At 49.3% G+C, this 15,668-nt stretch overlaps 1 protein-coding gene and 1 long non-coding RNA gene across 2 annotated transcripts in view; one reads left to right on the top strand and one right to left on the bottom strand.

The window, feature by feature from the left end:
• ST8SIA2 (ST8 alpha-N-acetyl-neuraminide alpha-2,8-sialyltransferase 2) overlaps positions 1-15,668 on the top strand; it is a 61,510-nt gene that overhangs the window by 32,962 nt on the left and 12,880 nt on the right. The window contains exons 3-4 of the mRNA NM_001097548.1: positions 6,843-7,100; positions 12,994-13,287. Coding sequence (NP_001091017.1) covers positions 6,843-7,100; positions 12,994-13,287 — 552 coding nt within the window. The remainder of the gene's footprint in view (positions 1-6,842; positions 7,101-12,993; positions 13,288-15,668) is intronic.
• On the bottom strand, positions 2,552-12,603 carry LOC111095209. The gene is made up of 3 exons (XR_005357024.1): positions 11,403-12,603; positions 8,472-8,556; positions 2,552-3,796 (listed from the first exon to the last, which is right to left on the bottom strand). It is a non-coding gene; the product is annotated as an uncharacterized LOC111095209 (long non-coding RNA).

The raw sequence follows: 15,668 nt of genomic DNA, 5'->3' as shown, positions 1-15,668 counted from the left end.
GAGTTTCTCTCAGTTTCATTGTGGTAGGTGGCTTATCTAGGAGTTTAAGATGGAAAATAAAACATTCTGGAACTTCACAAAAACCTCTTAAAAATATTTAGGGAGTCAACCTAATAATATTTATCTTGATTGTTGAATGCACAAGCTAAATTCTGAAAGAGTGTTTTCTCCTGTGATGATCGTTGGCCAGGGGCAGCTCAATACACAGGAGTGAGCAAATGCTTTGCAAGCCACAGACCCCACTTGCCACTGACTATAGTTGGGCCATACCTCTGAGTCCCCATTGTCCACTGATGACAACTGTCCCATAGCTCTGACCTACAGTCTATGAGCCTGAACTCAAGGAACATTGAAAGGAAGAAAGAATGCCACATTATTTGACATAAGCAACCACTACTAAAAATGAAGGCCTTGTTTTACTTCCTAAATATCCTATCGTGGTCAGTCTGGGAATGAGAAATCCAAATTATTTGGAGTAGAGTCTGCTATTTGCCCTTACATAGATATTTTTTAGGTTTCTTGACCCTATCAGACCTATTCAATATATCCATTCCTAACCCCACATGATTCAGGAAAGTGACCTCTCTCTCCCTGACATCATTGCTTCTAGATCTCAAATGACCTCTTAACTACCTGGAAGCTACAAATGAAGTTCACACTATGCCTGGTTAAATGCAAGAAAAAAAAAAAGAGAGAGAGAGAAGGCCATGTGGCCTAAGTTTCTTTCTCCTCTACTGTGGAAAAAAACGTCCCCTTTTGGAGAAAAAAGATCTTGCCCCTTGATCTTGCCACAGCTAAGCCCCATGGTAACTTGAGGGTGGAAGAGTCTTAATCAAAATTGATTATGAGAAGCAGGAAGAAAGAGTCTTAAGAGCCAGTCAAACCTGGATTCATTTCCTGTGCTTGTTAAATGGGGCCATGGGCAAATTATTTCTCCCCCTGAGCCTGTTTCCTCATTGAATTAGGACAACTCCCCAATCCAGCTGGGTTTGTGCAATGTAAAGCATGTAAAACCAGTGACCTGAGGTGGTTCCTGGGTCACCTAATCCATCCCCTCAATCTTACAGAGAAGAAGGCAGAGGCCAGAGACCTGAAGTGATTTGACCAAGTCCCCTACCTCAGTAGCCACAGAGCCAGGGTTGACATCCAGGAAGACCATGGTTGGCAGTGCCAGGTCCCCTCCACAGTTTCACTAGGAAGTGGAGAGAGAAATGGAATTTTGCCAATAGTCATGCCAGTGTTTACCTCTTTCCCTTCCTCACCTCCTCCACTCTGTCCCAGAGAAGCCTAGAAACTCCTTCTGGAGTTTTCCAAGCAAATCCCCTGGGCAAGCATCCAGGATAGGAACCTCTGCAAAACCTTATGGCCTCAGAGAGCCTGGGATCACCCAATGTGCCCCAGTTTCTAGGGAGCTTCACTTTAGATGAAATCCACATCAAGCCATAAGAGGCCAGGTTCTGGTCACTTATTACCAATGGGAACATCAGCTAGCCCCTTAGGAAGACAATGCCCCATCACAAGCAGTCAAGTTTTTCTATCACAGATTTAAGCTGCAGTGAAGTTTGTGCTCTTGGGGTGTGGCAGCTGGATCTGTGGTCCTGAGCATCACTGCTCCTGCCTGTGGCCTGTGCAGAAGGAGGCAGTACCAAAGGGTTAAAGCCACAAGCAGCTCCTCCTGGAGCTTCATGAGAGGGCAGTTAGTGAGAGGTGCAGGAGACATCATGGTCCTTATAGAATTCCAGAACCTGAATGTTAGATATCTTCCTCTTCTATACCCTTTTTCTATAAATGGGGAAACTGAAGCTCAGAGAGGTAAAGTGATTTATCCACAGTCACACAGCTTGTGGAATCTTTTCATGCACACCTTCTGCTTCCTTTCATGGAAACAGCAACATTTCCAAGGTCGGGTCCTCTGTTTCCTCTTCTAGTCCTCTGCAAAAGTTACATATGTTTGAATCCAAGACCAGCTATAGCAGCCAGAAGAGTAAGGAATATTGAGAAATGAAGGTATGCGGGGAGAATGTGCAGAGACAATTTGCACCCCCAACTGAATTTCTTCTCTACCTATAAAAAGCAAAGTAGAGCATTGGCTGTAGACCTTGTTAAAAGGATTGCGTCTTTTTTAACTTGGCTCTTTCGAGATAAATGCTGAGGACGTAGATGTTTGGTTTGAACTCTTTAGAGCTCCAAAATTTGGCATCACAAATCCACTTATCACTCTAAGTGGGAGAATCTGCTGTCAGCACAGACAAAAGGAAGTTCTGATGTGACCCACATGCATCTGTGTCTGACAGAGGCAGGCAGGCTACTACGCTGCATTTAGAGATGTAATTGTAACCTAGTTTCTTAGAAACCTACTAGCATAGATTTCAAACCTCAGAATTCAAGCAGACCCGGAATACCTAGTGTTCCTGAGTCAGGTGGAGAAATGGTGTGCAGCCAGAACTGTGATTTGCCTCGGGCACACAGGGCCAACCAGCTCCTTCATCCATCCAGGCTCCCCCAGGGTAAAATTCAAATTTCAATTCAACAAACATTTATTAAACACCTGCTATGTTAGACCACTGGGAATAAAGAAATGAATGAGGGAGCTCCCCTGCTTACAGCCTAGTGATAGAGCGAGACATAGCACTGAGAACTGTGAAACAAGGTGTGAGGTGGCATCTGAAAGTACAAACGAGGTAGTGATGGGATAAGCGGAAGTAGGGGAAGTTGCAGGCTGCATCGCATTCCCCTGGTATGAGCTTTGTTTTCTCTTTATTAAGTTTGTAGACCATCTTATGACACCCAGCTGCTAATGCAACTGTGGACTTTTGCAAAAGTCACTTGAAGATCTATTACTATTCCAACAGTGACAGCTAGGTTTCACTGGGAGGAGACACTGGGGCGGGGATGTCGGGAGGAAAAACATTCCTTCCTTCTCCACCACCCCCTCCCCCATCTCCAAACTGTATGCAGCTTATACCTGAGGGAGAGAGTTTGTGCATTCTAGAGGATAAATAGACTTCCTTCCCTTCTCAGGTAATAACTGCAATTTTGCTCTCCCGAAGTTTACATCCAAGCCCGTGCAAAAACAAAACTATTAGACTTGTCATCGGCATGCTAACAGATCATGTCTACCCTCTTTCTCTTTTTTTCTTTTCCCTTCCAGAGCTGAAGTTGTAATAAATGGCTCCTCGTCGCCAGCTGTTGTTGACAGAAGTAATGAAAGCATTAAGCACAACATCCAGCCAGCCTCGGCCAAATGGAGGCACAACCAGACGCTCTCTCTGAGGATCAGGTAGTGGTAATTACCTATAGGACAAGAGACAGCCTTGGCCTTCTTTGGCGCAAGCCAGCAAATTGCCGCTCTCCATCATCTAAAGAAGTCAGGATAGAAATAAAATGTTTACCCCCCGCTGAGACAAGTGTCATCTGTAAGCGATCAATTGGAAATAAAAACCTGAGACAAGCCCAGCAGCCCAGCACATGTGTGCAGTGACTGGGGCGTGGGAGGTGGCCCTGCTGAGGTCCTTGGTTCCAGAAGGAGCGAGGCCCTCGGATCTGTGGCAGCAGGAGCCTGGGGGTGGAGACCACAGGTGGCTTCTCCCAGAGGATGCAAAGCAGGAGTCCTTCTCTGGCAGGAGACGTTTCCTGCTTGCGCCAGCCCGGCACCTGTGCCGCCTTTCTGTGGAGGCGACCCAGGAGCTGACATGAAGAGAAGAGGTGTGCTTAGCCAGAGAGCACTCTTGTCCTGAGCTTTCGAGGGTGATGTCTCAGAACTCTGCAGTCACTGCTGGCTGGCAGGGACGGAGAGCTGTAAAGAAGGGATTACAGTGTCAGCAGTTTGAGTACTTGACTTTCATGTAGCCACGACTGACCCAGGAAAGCTTGGTCAGGATAACCCTGGCATCGTACTGGGGGCCCGGGGGTGCTGACATGAGCCGGACATGCTGGCGGGGAGATGCAGCTATGAGGCAGGACAGTGCCATGTGATGCACACATTAGGTGCATCTCATGAATAGGTGGAAATCCAGAGATCACACTGAGGAGAGGACACTTCATTTTGTAAGGGGATTAAGCAGGATAGCCAGGAAAGGAGCAGTGGGTTTTGAAAGGTAATTAGGAGTTTGCCAGGCATGCCAAGCTGCGTCCCGCTTGCACACACAGCCTGACGTCTGCTATTTGTGCTCAGTGCTGCTGGAACCCAAAGTAGGAAGTAGGAAACGTGGGTGGCGAGGTCAGTGAGATGGTGGCTGGTGGGGGGGGGGGGGGCGGTGGGGAGAGGGGAGTGCGGCTAGAAAGGTGTGAGACCCAGGACCCAGGAGCTGAGAAGCCATCTGAAGGAACTAAATCCTGTTGCCATCATTCTGCCACCCTCACCAGTGCCCTTTCTAAGGCCCCCTGGGTGGACCAGCTGCACGCCTACGTCACTCACCCTTGGATCAGCAGCACCCTTAGGTTGGTCAGTGGAACACCTGCAGTAGTCTCCCAGGATTGGCTTGCTCTTAAGCAATCCCTGCCCCCTAAGTGGCTTAGGACAATAGAAACATATTCTCTCGAAGCTCTGAGGCCCGAGTTCCAAATGCCCCCTCCGCAGGGGCGGGCGGTGCCCCAACCCTTCTGCAGGCCCTGTGGCCTCATCGCTTCAATCCCTGCCCCCATCTCACATGGTCTTCTCTATGTCTGGGTGTTTCCCTCTCCTGCCTCTTGTAAGGACACTTGTCATTGGCTTTAGGGCCCAGGGTAATAATCCAGGACCATCTTGATGAAGGACCATCCTTCATTTCATGACATCTGCAAAAATGCTATTTCCAAATAAAGCCACAGCACAGGCTCTGAGGGTTAGGAAGTAGATATATATTTGGGGGGACCCCCCCACCACACCATCTGAGAGTGAAATCCTCCCTGCATCCCCATGGCCCTTCCTCTGCCACCGGGTAGACAAGTGGACGCTTCACACATACACATTTTCAGAGACCAGACCACGGAAGCCTGCAAACACACAGCCACCCTGGCAGGAACAATGTGCCTTTCCCCAGGGGGAGAAAAGAATTTCCTTCAGCTTCTTTCAATTAATCACCAAAATTATTCTTCATAAAAGATGCTGTGAGTGATTTGGAATGATGTTTAATAATTGATAGTAATTTTTCATAATTAGTTATAAATTAATTCGCTCACAGAGGTGTTTATGAAGTTTCTGGGGACTCTCCTTACTTTTAAATACTTTGGGGTAAGTTATTATGGAGGTCTTAGCAATTATCACACTGTATCAGTTTGTCAAGTTGTATAATCCTTGGTAAAGGGCAGTGAATAAGTATAATGCCTCTTTTCCCATCCAGAGATACAAATTATTCAGCATGGGGGTGCCTCTCCTGCATGATGGCTATAGATCCCAGGTCACTAATAAGGAAAGGCTAGTGGAAGAAGAGCCTTGGGCCCCACCCAGCATTCTAGCTGCCCCTTGGCTATGCCAGAGTGCTCCCAAATCCGGGTACACTTTAGAGCCACTTGCGAGCTTGAGAAAGGATGCAGAGACCTGAACCATTCTCAAAGTCAGGATTTCTCAGCTGTGAGCCCAGCGCTTCTGGATTTATCATTTCCCGAAGGGTGGGGGTGGGGTGGGTTGTTGAATGGGCACCCTGCTGGGACACACCACAGATTGTCAACATCCCCAGTCACACAGGCTCTCAGGCATCAGTATTACCATCTACACGATGGGGCAACCATCTTGCAAATTCTCACATTTGCAAAGTGCAGGAAGGTTTTGTGGAAAAGAAGACTGGCATCATTGTATCTATGCTAGATAAGGGCTTGTTGCAGGAAATGAAGTTCGTTTAGGCTAATGTGGGTACCAAATTTCTTTCTCTCTATGACTTAAGTCATTTCTAAAGATCTTTTAGGAGAGTCAGACAGTAAACACCCAGCTAGGCCTGGGTGGTTTGAGTAAATCTCCCCAGGTGATTCTAAGAAGACACCTACCCTCTTTCTGACCACACCTCATTCCTGTTGTGTACTGTGCTAGATGATTCTAGAACTCCACCCCCCCCACCCCCACCCCAATCAAAGTCATCCTAGAGCCTAGAGAGCCATGCTTTGCTCATCTTTGTTCTGAAACAGCACAAAGGAACTTGCTCTGAGGGACCAGAGAGGTATCAATTTTTACAATCCCCGAACTAGACAGCAGTGGAAGACAGGGCAGCACCCTCCACGGAACGGACTAGTTCAGGGACGGCAGGCCACATTCTCAGTCTCTCAAAGGTAGAGGGGTTGACACACCTCACAGTATCCACACTCCCATTCACCCCTTTGCCCAGAGAAGATCTTTGTGGAAGCAAACAGATGACTGAGGAGTGAAGGACAGGTGTCATCCTGGCTTCCTATTCCTGGATCAGGACCTCCTGTCAGATGATCTCCCAGAACCCCATGAGAGGGAAATGACAGTACAGTGACCACTGTCTGGATTTGTCCAAGATGGGGAAGGGCTCCCTGGGGCATGAGATTTTCAATGCTAAAAGCAGGCTGTCCTGGGCAAACCAGAATGCTGGATCACCCTTCTTTACAGGGCCTTCTATGATGAGCTCATGATATGTCTTCATGGAGTTATCTCCCTGGGCAGTTATTGCCCTTCATAGGAAGAGGCCATAACCCCCCAAAACCAGACTGGCCCCCGCTATAATTGCCTCTGGGCCATCTCTGATGCTCCCCACCCAGAACCCATCCTCAGAGGGCACCTGAACTCCGCTTCACCTGTGTACTGGCTGCAGCACGCTACAAGGTGACAGGGGACAGCAAAAGTTGGGTTGGCAAAAGGCAGCTAGCAACAGGGAAACTTTTTCCTCACGTGTGTTTGGTTTTTGTAGGAAGCAAATCTTAAAGTTCTTGGATGCTGAAAAGGACATCTCTGTCCTCAAGGGGACCCTGAAGCCCGGAGACATTATTCATTACATCTTTGACCGCGACAGCACCATGAACGTGTCCCAGAACCTCTACGATCTCCTCCCCAGAACCTCACCCCTGAAGAACAAGCACTTCCGGACTTGTGCCATCGTGGGGAACTCCGGGGTCTTGCTGAACAGTGGCTGCGGGCAGGAGATTGACACACACAGCTTTGTCATAAGGTAACCGCAGCAGGGGCTCTGGGTGCAAAGCCACAGGCAGTTTTTAAGTTGAGCATGGCCAGTTGTCCCAAGAGGTTGAAACAAGAGACAGAGACATTGCTTTGGGTTAGTCCTCATTCTCAAGTTTGTGCATTAGAATTTCTTGAGGTATCCAGACTGCACCCCAGATCAGTCAAGTCAATCTGAGGGATCTGGAGCCCTGGCATGTGGCCCAGGGAGCCTAAATGTTTCTGGTGCACAGCCAAGGTTGAGAATCCCTAATCTGGCACAGAGGTAGGCAGACTATGGCCCACAGCCTGTTTTTATCAATAAAGTTTTATTGGAACATGGTTGTGCCCATTTATTTTCATATCCTCAATAGCTAGATTAGTTGGGCAGAGTTGAAGTATTGCAACCAGAGAACAAATGCCAGAATCCTAAAACATTTATTATCTATCCCTTTACGGAAAAAGTTTGCTGACCCCTAGAAAAAGCCTCAGCCGGCCAGTTGTCAGTCCAAGTTTACAAACCTCTTGTAAGTGTTCTTGAAGGTGGTGCTCTGCCAGTAACTATTATCCTGTAGTCAAAATCTGGGAAGTGAGTGGGGGGTGGGGGGACAGAGAAACTTGGACTTGACCATCATTCTTCCTGAAATATCAGCTCTCGTTGTTCATTCCCCTGGGGACACATTTGGAGTCAGTTACCAATGGCCCTGCTACCTGACCCCCAACCCAGACAGACTCAGAACAAGGCCTTGCTGTCCCCTCATCAGAAGTAGGGCACACAGAGCCTCGAGTTTCATACCAAACAGTGCCCCAGCCCTGGCAGGAGTGCATACCGCATCTCACGTTTCCTCTGGGGCTGTCCTGATGCAAAGAGGGCCTTGTCCTGGGGCTTTGGGAATCGGCCTTCTCACAGGACACCCTGAACTTCAGGACGTGGGATTAGATGGTGTGTTTACTTCTGCATCCACCGCAATGGAAGAGCCACAGCTGCCTAGCAGCCAAACTTGTTTTAGTTCGGAAGCCTTGCCGGATTCTGCTTGCACCTGGCATAGCCAGTGGCTCACCCCCATTCTTAAAGCCCCCAGTCTGGAGACTCAGGGATGGAGTGGGATGCAAGGGGGGAAGGAAGCAGGGCTTCCTTGCTCTTGTCTGATGGAAGCCAGAGCAAAGGTGGAGTGGGGTGACGGAGGTATTAAGGCTGCATGCAGAGGGTACAAGTATGGGTGCCAGGCACATGGAATGGGAGGCCTTCCTGACGTGGTGTCACACCTGTAAGCCACGCCTCTTACTTTGTCACAAGCTTCAGTGGTCAGGTTTGCATGCTCCACCCAGCCCTGCCCTAGCATTTTCCAGAGGCAAGGGCAGATTCCAGCCAGCGGCTACTTACAGAGCAAGATGAGCAATGTGGTGTTAGGGTCCAGTCTTGGCTCTGCTGCTCACTTGTCACATGACTTGGACCTCAGTATCATCACCTGTAAAACGAGCGGGCTGGACTCAGCCTGTTGGAATCCTTCCATTAGGAATAGTCTGTGCTCTGGCCCCGTGCTCGCAAACTCGGACCAGCCCAGGAGTCCGCTGAGTGTATTCACGTGCAGAGTCATCAGGGATGGGGCCTGAGACTCTGCATTCCCAATACCATTCCTGCTGCTGCTTGGACTGCGCTTTGAGAATAAGCACAGCCACAGTTTGCTTTGCCTTTTCCCAAAGGTCATGTCCACACCTGTCCACACGTGCTTAGAAAGGAGGGCCCTGAGACACGGAGAGCTCCCCAGAGCACCATGAAGTTGTCCGTTGACCTTTAGGTCTGTCTCTTGCACACACCTGCATGTCTTGGGGAGGTGACCTTGGTGCTCTTTTAGGGAAAAATTACCAAACTGTACTGTGCACAGACCCTTCTCGATGCCGAGTGGTAGCACTGGCTCCTCCACCCCACCAGGGCCACTCCTCTGGGCTCATCCCACTTGGGCAATCATCTGCCTTCCCCCTAGGGGATCCTATGGGCCAAAGCCCTCACAAAGAGTAAATGGGGTGCAATTCTGTGGCCACTGCCTGAGTCATCATGTGTGAGTGTGCTGGATGGTGTCTCCCACAGTAGAGCACACTGAGTGTTCATTCCCTCCCCTGCCTTTCCGTGGGGTGCCAGGAGGTGACCCTACGACTCCACACTATCTCTCCTGTAGCATTTGCCTATCTGAATGAGAGTACACAGTGGAGCCTGTGTCTCCACCCCAACTGCCTCACACTGACCATGAGCTCCCCAAAGCAGGCTGCTCCCATCCATCTCTGGACACCTGTCCAAGCCTGTGCCTGGCACAGACAAGGGGCTCCCAGTTCGGGCTCCAGTCTCCATGAGATAACAGACACCAGGAGGTCCTGATGAGATGTTCTGGGTCTCTGTCAATTGAAGTCTTCAATCACTTTGCCTAGCTCCTCGTTAATCGGGCGCCTTCTCTGCCCGGGAGACACTGAGACCTTGCCCCCCTCTCAGAACGCTTTACACTATACAGTGAGAAGACGCCCTGTGTGCAAAACAGAATGAGCTTGCAAAACAGCCTCCTGGAAGAGTTCAGGGCAGGCTTCTGGAAGAAGCATAATTCCTCTTGGTTGACTTTGGCAAGTGAAAAAGGTGAGCAGGAGAAGCAGCGTGAGGAAAAGTATAGAAGCAAGAAGCTCAATCCATGGACCCTGGAGGCTGGTGCTTGACTGACCACAGGTTGCCAACCTCAAGTACTGCTGAGAATTGGGGCTGGACAGGAAGGCTGGTCCCCGCAGGGTCCCCGTGAGCCTTCAGGGGCAGCTTGAGGAGACTGCCTCACTCGGGATCATATATGTACAAAATAAATTCCCAGATGTTTGGGGATCAAAACTTCATTGTGTGCTCACACTCTCACACACACACACACACACACACACACTCACTCACCTAATGAACCAATGCCTCTTCACAGACAAATCTCCACCATCATCGTCATGTTCATTAGGCACTTAGCATGTACCAGGTGCAATTCTACACACTTCATGTTCATTAACTTATATAATTCTCACAACAACCCTGACAGGAATGTTCTATTTTGCCCTGGCTTTTGCAGTGAGGAAACTGAGGTGCAGAGAGCCATAGGTCCATGGCAGGCTGGGGAAGCTGGGCTCATGCTGTGGGCCCAGGCAATATGGGTCAGAGCCAAACATGAGCTGCCTCCTTCCCCAGCAGATTACTCCTCACCCTATACCTGTGGACATGCCTGCTTCTGGAAGGGACAGACTCCTTTCCAGCCCAGAGCCATGCCCATAAAAGCAGTGCAGCCCACCCACAGTCCACCCAGAATTTGCTTCAGGAGGCCTGGCCTACTGTTAGATCAAGCTTACTCCCATCCTGATTCCCCCCAGCCATCTGCTTGAAGAAAATTGCCTTGTGAGTGAGGGGCACGTCAGGGCAGAGCTGTCCCCATCATCCTCACTAAAGAAGTGGCCCTGGGACATGGTCATGGGAATAACCTGGCCCTCACAAAACACCTGCCTAGAACACCTGCCATGAGTCGGGTCCCATGTTGAGTGAGGTTGGGAGCCTGCCTCACATTGCTTACAGCCCCAGGGTTCCCCCAGAGTCTCCAGCACTGCACTTGGATGACACCCCAACTGACCAATATTGTAGCTGGGTATGCACTTCCCCATTTCCTTTCCCCTGACCAACCTGGAAGCCTACTGGGGGCAGGCTCCACATCACTTCCTTCTTTGCCTCTCCCACAGCCCTCACTGGCCCATGATAGATTTGGTAGATCTGAACTGCATTGAATCCATCTCACTCTGCCCTTAGGACTTGGAATTTGGCCCAGAAGAGGTCCCAGGCTCTTGGGAATGTCTTGGAAGCCTGGCTCAGCCAAGCTTCAGGACAGTAGGAATAATTGTCTCAAACTGGTGGACATGAAAATGACTCCTCGTTTTTCTGAGGTCTGAGGCAGGGGCCCCTAAAGCTGTCCCAAAGCAGTTCCACCCCCTTGCAATGTGTAGCCACAGTCAGAGATAGCAAGGCCAGGGTGAGAATGGGGACAGTGGCTATTTTAGGGAGTCTAGTCTGAGCACCAAACAGGCTTTTGAGTCAGACACATCAGAAACAATCCTGGATGCCCTCCTACTAGCTCTGGGACTCCAGCAAGTTACGTTGCACATTCTGGCCTTGGCTTCCTCATCTGTAAGGCAATGGAGTCAGAATACTGATTCAGAATAAAATACTGAGTCAGAATAAAATGAGCTTAGTTAAAGGACCAGGGGCTAGCACACACCAGGAGCTCAAGGATGTTAGTTTTCTTTCTGATTGTCTTACCTTTTCTCCCCAAATGTTGAAGGAAGAAAGTCCTGGCTTGAAAGGAGGGTAAGTGGTAACTCTGTGGATCACATCATTTGGCAATGACCCATGGCCCTGGTCTTCATGTCTCCAGCCTCCATTCTGTAAACACTTATTCTAGCTTCTCAGACTTGATTCCACTGGTCAAAGGGCTTTTCCACCATCAAATCCTCCATGCAGGCAGCAGCCAGCCCTCCTCAGCAGCACTCCATGGCCACCTCAGTCCCATCAGCTTGCAGCATGGACAAGAAGCTCCAGTGTGCACACCCAAGCTGGACCCATGAAGGTGGGAAGGTCCCCCACAAAGCAGGCCTCTGGTGAGATATCAGAGGTTTCCCACCCAGGGTCCCTGGCTAGTTCAACAAGAGATTGTCATGGCCTTTTTCGTTTGTCCTCCCAGACCTAATTCCATCCAATCCAATACCTACTACAACTTCATCTTATTGTTGTCTATCTGCTGCCTAAAATGCAAGTTTGTCATGTTACTCTCTTGCTCAAGAATCTTCTGTGGCTCCCTTTTGCCCTTGGAACTGCATCCCTGACATACAGGCTCTGCTTGCCTCTCCACTTCATCTCCTCCACACAATATGCCCCAAGCAGAGCAAATCACTTGCCTCCCCCTAAATACCGACACTGTTTCACACCTCTATGACCTTAAATACACTTCTTGTGCCTGCAATGCCATAGCATGATGTTTCTTAAACTGCTTGGTCATAAGAGTTACCTGAAGAGCTTGTAAAAATAAGTATCAGTTCCTAGGCTCACTGGCTGAATCTGGATCCCCAGGTAAGAGACCTGGCAAATCTGTATTTTTACTGCCTGAGGTGATTCTTCTGCTCTGGCAAGCTGGAGAAACACTCTTCTAATTGCCCCATCCACAAAGGGATTAATGCTCATCCATCCTAGATTTTCCTCAGTGGTCACCGCCTCCAAGAATACCACCTAATGTTCCTCCTTTCTGTAGTAATATAACACTACTTCACGTTTATTGAGATCTTAGTGTGGTGGAGCAGTGTTCTAAGTACTGGCTATGTGGCGACTCCTTGAATCCCTGGGAGGGGGTGTTGTGATCTTTATCATAGCTAAACAAACTGTTGTGCATATTCCTTTGTGGTAGGGAAGCACAAAGAGGTTAAGCAAGTTGTGCAGAATCACACAGGTAGAAAGTAGCAGAGCTGAATTCTGAACCTGGGAGTGTGCCTTCAGAGCCCTCACTGTTACCTAACGTGGCCAGGTCACACCTGCCTGTAGCATGATTGTCTTGTGGGCTGAGGCTGACTTACCAGCTTCCTTTGTCCTCTACTAGATCTGGAACTGCAGAAGGCAGGTATTGTATAGCCCAGAGACCTGCACAGCTCTATGTGTGTGGTAAGAGCCTAGTAAACATATGGGTCACAGAAGAAGAAGCAGGGATGATTGGGGGTGGGGTGGGGGGGATGGTGCTGGAAGATGCCCTTGGGTCTTTGGGGATGAGGAGGAGGGGAGAGGAGGCAAAAGTTGGATAAAATGAACTATAAGCAGCAACATCTTGTGTTTCCCAAAGGGACTGTGACACCTTTCTCTCTGACAGGTGCAACCTGGCACCCGTGCAGGAGTATGGCCGGGATGTGGGGCTCAAGACCGACCTGGTGACCATGAACCCCTCTGTCATCCAACGGGCCTTTGAGGACTTGGTCAACGCCACCTGGCGGGAGAAGCTGCTACAGCGGCTGCGCAGTCTCAATGGCAGCATCCTGTGGATTCCCGCCTTCATGGCCAGGGGTGGCAAGGAGCGTGTTGAGTGGGTCAACGAGCTCATCTTGAAGCACCACGTCAACGTGCGTACTGCATACCCCTCTCTGCGCCTGCTGCACGCCGTCCGCGGGTGAGCCGCCTCTCCAAAGCCAGCGGGGCCATCACCAAGTCTGGGAGGGGCTTGGTGGGCCATGTTCCTTTCCCAGATGCACTTCCATCTCAGCTTACCACTCACTCGTTGTAATACCTCAGCAAGCTCCCTGGCCTTTCTGAGCCTCCCTTCCTGGAGAAAGGAGGAGGGATGGCAGATGAGTTTCATCTGCCCAGAGAGCTGTGTTGAGAACGATGGTCCCATGACTGCTGTGTGGGGAATAAACCAGGAGGGGCAAGGATGGAAGGAGGAATGTGTGCTGGAAGCTCTTGCATTAGTCTGGGTCACAACTGACTGTGGCTAAGACTGGGATAGTGGTGGAGGATAGGCAACAGGTAGCTCAGATCAGCTGAAAATTTTGGAGTAGAGGCAGCAGGATTTACTGATGGGTTCTATTTAAGGACCTTAAGGAGTGAGAGAAAGAGAAACATCCAGGATGGCTGTTAGGATTAAAGTTTGAGCACATGGGTGGACAGTGGTGCCATTTTCTGTGAGAGGAGAGTCTGGGAGAAGCCCATGCATGTTTTGGGGTATTAAGTTTGCTCTAATTTCAAGATACCTGTTACAAAGACACCCCTCCACATGCCTGACCTTACAGCTTGGGATCAGGCTCTGCATCCATCTGCCCATCCAACCAAATGGCAGTTTACTGACCTGCTCTAGGGGGACAAGTAAGCTCATTGTACAGATCCCCACTGACATTAAAATGCTCTTTTGCTCTTTACTGGAGCCTGAGCATAACTCAGTGTGACCCAGGGAAGCTCTCTGACCAACTCACAAAGGGCTCTTGCTGTCTCACAAAGGTGACCCCTGAAGCACCCAAGCCTGCGACCAGCACTGACTGGTCTCATTAGGTTGAGTTGCCAGCACAGAAACCCATTGCCTCCAAGAAAAGCCAAGAGAAACATTCAGAAAGAGGTGGACATACTTGTGGCTGATGGAGCAGAGTGATACCTGATGGACATAAGGTTCACTGGAACCACATCCTTATTCTGGAGGTTGACCTGTTAGATCTTCCTTGAGCATCCACTTCATCCCTGTCACAGCGTGGGTCTGCCACAGCAGCCCCCATCTCACAGATTTAGGCTCTGTGCCTTAAATGTTGTCTTTTTCCAGAGGAGGAAAGTCTTTACATGGTTTGGGGGTGAGAGGAGATGAGAGAAGGAGAAGGGCTAGCCCATGGTAAAGAGAAACAGTCCCTTGGACAGGGAATGGGCTACTCCCTAGAAGAAACTTATGCAGCCAGAGCTATTTCCAGCTATAATTGACTCACTTTCATCTGTCAAAATAGCATTAAGCACCAGTAATAAGTCCTTTAAACAAACAGGCTGTTAATCCTGAGATGGTACCATCTTCCCTTGCAGGAACTCCCGGGAGGAAATACTGCAGGAGAGAGAACAGGGCAGGCTTCTTCTTTTAGCAAGGGGAGAAGGTGGTGAGGAAGAAGGCTTCAGGGGCCTTAGAATGGATTTCTGCCAATAGCCCTCTCCCTCTGTAGGATGTGGGGTCCAGTAGGGCATTACAGGAAAGGTGGGCAGCATCTGTAGTAAGAGTGAGGGCTTGCCTGGACTTGGTGGGAACCTACCTGTGTTTGCTGCCAAAGGAGGAATGGGCTGGGGGCTGGGGGGTATGCAGAACAAAGCCACAAGAGAAAAGACCAAGGGTTCGTAGAAAAGATAGCTGAGAAAAAACCTGGCCGGGGCAGTCTGGTCTAGCATGAGAATCATGGGCTCTGCAGTTAGGGACAACTGGGTTCAAATCCCACTTCCATGACTCATGTGGTTGAATAGGTCCCTTGTTTCCCTGAGCCCTGCTTTCTGTGTCATCACTGTGGAACACTGCCTACATCCAAATGTGTGTCCTGTGCTGGCCAAGGGAGACACACAGTCAGTCGATCGTACCTACTGCCACCATGGCAGCTGCCACCACCCACCCACCAAGAGATTAGATTTGTCCTATGGATTTAAGCGGTAGAAATAGGACCAGAGAGTGAAACCACAGGGAGGAGCATATATATTTAGGCTCAGTTTGATCAAATATTCTGTAGTAGAATGGTGGATTAAGTCAAAAACATCTGTCAAGACTTGTTCACCTCAACATTCAAATATGGAACAGGATAATCTTGTTTCCATATTTAAAAATCTATTGTTCAGTAAACCCCCTATTTATGAGATTGGGGTGATAAACATTTTCATTGTGGCAAAATATATACACAACCTAAACTTTACTATTTTAACCATTGTTAACTGTGCAGCTCAGTAGTGTTAAGTATATTCACACTGTTGTGAAACAAATCTCCAGAACTTTTTTACCGTGCAAGTCTGAAACTCTATACCCATTAAACAAGTCCCCCTTCCCTC

This window comes from Canis lupus, chromosome 3 (genome assembly GCF_011100685.1).
Source record: "Canis lupus familiaris isolate Mischka breed German Shepherd chromosome 3, alternate assembly UU_Cfam_GSD_1.0, whole genome shotgun sequence".
Lineage (NCBI taxonomy): Eukaryota > Metazoa > Chordata > Mammalia > Carnivora > Canidae > Canis > Canis lupus.
The sequence above is the reverse complement of the archived record's forward strand: the minus strand, read 5'-3'. Positions and strand labels throughout refer to the sequence as shown.